The 5,613-nt window shown below is 39.5% G+C and overlaps 1 protein-coding gene across 1 annotated transcript in view; it reads left to right on the forward strand.

Annotated features, from left to right (window-relative positions):
- LEMD3 (LEM domain containing 3) overlaps nucleotides 1–5,010 on the forward strand; it is a 21,643-nt gene extending 16,633 nt beyond the window's left edge. The window contains exons 9-13 of the mRNA XM_018571289.1: nucleotides 711–886; nucleotides 2,304–2,385; nucleotides 2,495–2,600; nucleotides 2,691–2,769; nucleotides 4,053–5,010. Of these exons, the coding sequence (XP_018426791.1) occupies nucleotides 711–886; nucleotides 2,304–2,385; nucleotides 2,495–2,600; nucleotides 2,691–2,769; nucleotides 4,053–4,210 (601 nt within the window). The 3' untranslated portion in view covers nucleotides 4,211–5,010. The remainder of the gene's footprint in view (nucleotides 1–710; nucleotides 887–2,303; nucleotides 2,386–2,494; nucleotides 2,601–2,690; nucleotides 2,770–4,052) is intronic.
- Nucleotides 5,011–5,613: the final 603 nt, after the last annotated feature.

Here is a 5,613-nt window from a genome sequence, read left to right on the forward strand (position 1 = left end):
TGGTGGGTGCGAATGTTCCCCGAGGGGGGGGGGGGGGGGTAGAGAAAGGGGAAGATCATTCAATTCTCAACGGTCATAACTGTATCCTTAAAGCAGAACTCTAAGCACAATTTTTGTTAAGCCTTGCAGTGGTGCTACCCCTACGCTGCAAAGTTCAAGTGCTTGATTTGTGTCCTAGGTGCTAAAGATAAGTTCTACTCATTGGATCCTTGGGGCCGGCTTGCTCTTAGACTGGTCCCCCTGGAGCCTCTCTCACCCTCTGCTGCAGCAGTCTAAGGTCCTGTAAATCATCATGTTCTGTACACAGTGTATAGTTGTGAGGATACTGAGGAACATTCCAATGCTGCAGCATATGAGGAGAGAGGTCTCTGTGACCAGAGAAGGAGGCAGCCAGCTCAGGCGGTTTGGGTGAGTAACAATCAAACTTGCCATGGTTATTGGTTAGCAAGAATGCATGCTGAAAAACTAGCATGGTACAAGAGGGCATTTCAGATTTTGCTTATTTATGTAGGTAGCATTCCAGTGAAGAATTAAGCAAACAAATTGCCATTTACTGTGAGTATTTGGTATTATTTTATTTTGGTATTGGTAAAAGCGTGTGTGGGTTTTTTTCTCCCCCTTGAAAGACCGTTATAAATTGGTAATCTGTTCTTCAAAAATATTATTTTTAATTCCTTTTTTTTTGGTTCTGCCATTTTTAATTTTTTTAGGAAAAAAATGAACAGCGTTTGGAAACGGGCAGTTGAATTTGTGGCTGCAAATGAATCTCGTATACGGACTGAAACACAGAAAATAGCAGGAACAAACTTCCTTGTGTGGAAATGGATTCAGCCTTCTTCATGTGACAAAATCTCAGCCATACCTTCAAAAGTATGGCAAGGACAAGGTAACGTGTGTTGTGGTATTTCATTTTTGGGAGGGGGGTTCTCTTTTTAGTTCATTTTCGACGCATGCATCCTGTTAGAGAAGTTATGCTACTACTGTCCAGCCAGCCCACCAAAACCCTTCCACCTACCAGCAGTTTTGTAGGAAAGCAGTACCAGGTGCAGGTTAATGGACTCCAAGAAAAGAGCTTGAGTACAAAATTTTAATTTATCATCCATTGAGGTACACAGGAAGTCTCTTAAACCTGTGAGATTTCAGCGTTTTGTTTACTGTGTGCAGACCCAGGAGAACAAAAAAAGTCTAATTTTTGCCTTTGGCATCCGATGTGGCCGGAGTCTCCACTTGGTAAACCCTGGAGAATGTGTGAACATAAGAGCAGCTTAATGATGAAAAATGCAAGAAGCACTCACAGATCTAGTAAAGCACGCCTTGTCAGGAAAGGGTCAAAACTGATCTTAAGACCATAGGCATGGATGGTCTGCCTTAACCACCTAGAGATGGTGAAAAGAAGCCAGTACACCCTTTTAGGGTCTATCTGGGATGAGAGCTAGACTTGGCCCAAACCACATTTCAGACAGTAAAGGGACATTTTTCCTTTTTGGTGAACTGGAGCCAGGAAGAGGAATGGAAGAACAAATTTTTGGTTGAAGTGAAAGGCAGAAACTACCTTGAGTGAGAGAGAAGTCCTGGGTCTCAACCCCACCTTGTCTTTATGCAAAACCAAAAAGGGATTCCTTGCAGGATAAGGTTGTTCAGACACTCGCCTTGCAAAGGTGATGGCTACAAAATACACCACCTTGTGGGCTGTTAGAGCAGAGGAATTTCTCTCTGTTCTAATACGTTTAATGGGACATGGTCAGATCCGCAGTGGGAATGGGACCACTTCCATACAAAATTCTCAACAAACTGATACAAGGATAGTAAGTGCTTAGAAGGAGCAAATAACTTAACATGATGATTCCAATCGCCATAGAGAAATGGTTGCTGAAGCGGTGCACAGAGAAAGTCTCTGTGGCCTTAGGAGTTTAATTTCAGTGTAGTCTTCAGCCATAGATCATTTAAAAGATTAGACTGTTGCATCTACCAGAGTGGTGTGCAAACTTTAAAAAAAACATGGAAAGGAATTTGTCAAAATTGGAGCAGACAATCTGGACCAGCTGTGCATGGCAACCAATCGGCAACCCTTTCATTTTCAAATCTTAACTGAGTAAATAAAAGCTGATTGGTCACCATGGGCAACTGCTCCAATTTTGGTAAATTGCCCCCACACAATGTGCATACTGCTGCTCGAAAGAGTTAATTGTGAAATGCTGCATATGACTATTTCATGTTTATCACTTTAAGTATGAATCAGAATAATAAGAATCTATTACTAAGCACATTACAAAATAGATTAATATGTCCTTTTGTGTCTTTAGCTTTCCATCTGGATAAAAGAAATTCTCCTCCAAATAGCCTGACCCCCTGTTTAAAGATACGCAATATGTTCGATCCAGTCATGTAAGTATATTGCCATTTTAACATTTAGAAAAAAAATTAAATAGCCCTCTTCAAAAATAGATATATTATATGCATTAATATAAAGTATTGATGAGTCATTTTGTTACAGTGAAATTGGCGATCATTGGCATTTAGCAATTCAAGAAGCGATTTTGGAAAAATGCAATGATAATGAAGGGATAGTTCACATTGCGGTGGATAAAAATTCCAGAGAGGTAACTACTTTTACCATTTTTCTCAATGTGCTGCTCTAGTCTCTTCTTGACGAGCATTGATGTTTTTGGTTTTTGTTTTTTTGTTCCCAGGGATGTGTTTATGTAAAATGCTTAACCCCAGACTATGCAGGAAAAGCTTTTAAGGCACTACATGGATCCTGGTTTGATGGTAAGAAACACAATTATTTTAAATGCTACCTATTGGGATCTTTTAGGATAAATCTGATTTGTGTTACTATATAAAAATAGTGAGATGAGATAAGGAAATTAAATTTGACAGGTCCTCCCCGCCTGAATAACCGGAAGTTACCCAACATATAGAACTGGTGCGGGCCTGTTAATTTATATTGAACAGGGTTGCATTGCAGTACGGTTGTGAGCTTCCTTCCCCCTTAGAGTCTGATACAAAGTCTGTTACCTGCATTGATGCAGAGCTGTGCTGAGAAAGAAGTGTTTGGGTACTAGTGGCGAATGGCGTGACTGTCCTGTGACAAAGCCAGGTGATGTGCCCAGGAACTATTGGATAACTTTCACTCTGCTCAGCGGTGAACACAGCTTTTCTGCCCAATCCTTCATTAACCTCCCTGGCGGTATTCCCGAGTGTAGCTCAGGGTTACTCTTCCACACCATAAGCAATAACTCCGAGCTACACTCGGGAATGCCGCATAGCATTTACTTACCTTGTCCCTCGAGCCGTGCTGTGTTCTGCGGCCGATGCTGGCTTCTGGGTTCCGTCACTTGCGAGCGTACGCATCGCAGGGGGGCGGAACCGGCGGCATATTAAAATAGACCGAAAAATGACATGAGAAAAATAAAAAATCATACCGCCAGGGAGGTTAAATAAAACCCTTACTGGGAAAAGTTTGTATGCTGCCTTTTCAGTTGACCTCTTGAAAACTACTGGTTGCATGGCCACCTCTGCCTTCAGTACTTTGTGAAATCATGCATCCAGTGAAAGCATAACTGATGTACGTACATTGTACCCCTAAAGTGTTAAAGCCATTGTTCCACTTGAAAAATGGACAAATATTATTTTCAGAAAGAAAAATCAGCAGTAGTAACCTAAATATTTCTCCTCATGCAGGTTTCCTTTAATGCGGTGGGATTGGGCTGTCTCGTTATGCTCTTGTTGTAACTCCTGTGCATGTGTACAGGATTTACTTTCTCGGCACAAAATCGTGCTGACTGCATGGAGCTGCACCTGTATTGCTTAGTACGTATTGACAGAAAAAATTGCTGGCAGGGAGAAGCATTTATGGCAGATGAAACACAGCGGAATTTACTAAAACTGGAGCAGCTGTGCATAGTAACCAATCGGATTCTATTTTCAGCTTGTTAAGCTTTGTAAATGAAAGATAGAAGCTGATTGGTTTGTTGCCATGCACGGCTGCTCCAGTTTTAGTTCATTCCCCTTTTAGTCAAATTAATGCATTACCATTTATTCTCCTGCAGGAAAGTTAGTGACTGTGAAATACCTGCGACTAGACCGATATCACCATCGATTTCCACAGGCCATCACATGCAACACTCCTCTGAAGCCGTTAAACAAACACATGAACTCTATGTCGCAGTTAAATCTTCGTGGTGGCACATCAAATTCTCAGTCGTGAGAAATCTTTACGTCATTGACTGTTGTTTGCAGCAGGGGTGGGGTCCTGACTTGCATCTGTCTTCCTTTTTTTCTTTTTTTCCTCCCTCCCGGATCTTCAGTATATCACACTTCCAGTGACAGTTCAAGTTGTATGAGAAATTGAGTATGCATCCAAAGGACAATACAGGTGTAAAAAAACAAAGAAATGTCAAGTGTTATTACAGCGGCGTACAATGTCTTTATAGATTTTTTTTTTTTTACCTTTTTGGACGTTCATGCATTGTGAACTAGATGACTGTTTTCTTAAAATGAAAAGCGGATAATTTATTGAATTCCTATGGGATCCTGCACACTATTTTTGTCATATATAATTATATACCCTAATATTATAATTGTAAATTTTGAGGGCGACTTCTGCTGCTGTAGATAGTGATTTTGTTACAGCTGAAGTGCAGGGGCTATCTGGTTTTGTTTGAGGCAGGAAATATGGACAATATTTTCTGGTCGTTTTTTTTTTTTTTTATTTAAATGTAAGTAATGATGGTGGCGGCAAGTCTTGTGCAAATGTCTGCTTCAAAGCAGTAAATAAGCTTCCTATTTTATTCATATTGTTATTTTATATAATAAATTGGCTGCACCATCTCATTAAGGTCAAACAGCCAATTACCTTTAAAAGTATTAGATACAAAGTTTAAATATCTTTTATAGGTTTTATATAAAATGTCTGACTTGGTTTCTTGTGAGGTCTGATACCAATTGTAAAGAATTCAAATTATTGTGAGCAATAAATAAGCAATTGGCAGATGCTGGACAGTGTAATTGGTGAACTGTTGTATTTATTAAGAAGTATAATGCCTGTGACAGTATGGCTGGTACTCCAGTAGTAGGATAGGAATACATGACTACACTTGTGTGTGCTGTTACAATGGGCTATAAATCACCTAAGCTTGTATACATACAGAAATGGAAGTTGCTTGTGTTCCTTATAATTTTTTTTTTTTACTTTAGGAGCAGTAAAGTGTACTTCTGTATATTGTACATGACCGGTTTATGTTTTTTTTGTATATAAAGCATTGTTTACCATGACAAAGGTCTGTCATTCTAGTTTTGTAATATCTGCAAGAGCTTGCATGGTAATGCTTAGTCTCGAGCAACTTTCATACTATATTACAATTAAATAACAATTACTGCTTTCATAGCAGTTGCCTTAACATTGGCGTGTCATCTTTTTATGTATACGGAGCAACCTCATTTATTCAAAATCTGTTTTAGTTTGGTGTTCTTGGGGCGATTCAATGCAATAACTCCAGTGGAATTTTCATAAGGGTCTTGGATGCTTACTCTTGGTGTATTTCTACTTTTGCAGGCAAATTCTGATGACACCTTCACATAGCATAACTTTAAAAAAAAAAAAAAAAAAAA

The sequence above is a fragment of the Nanorana parkeri genome, unplaced genomic scaffold (assembly GCF_000935625.1).
Source record: "Nanorana parkeri isolate BGI_ZX_2015 unplaced genomic scaffold, ASM93562v1 scaffold1726, whole genome shotgun sequence".
Lineage (NCBI taxonomy): Eukaryota > Metazoa > Chordata > Amphibia > Anura > Dicroglossidae > Nanorana > Nanorana parkeri.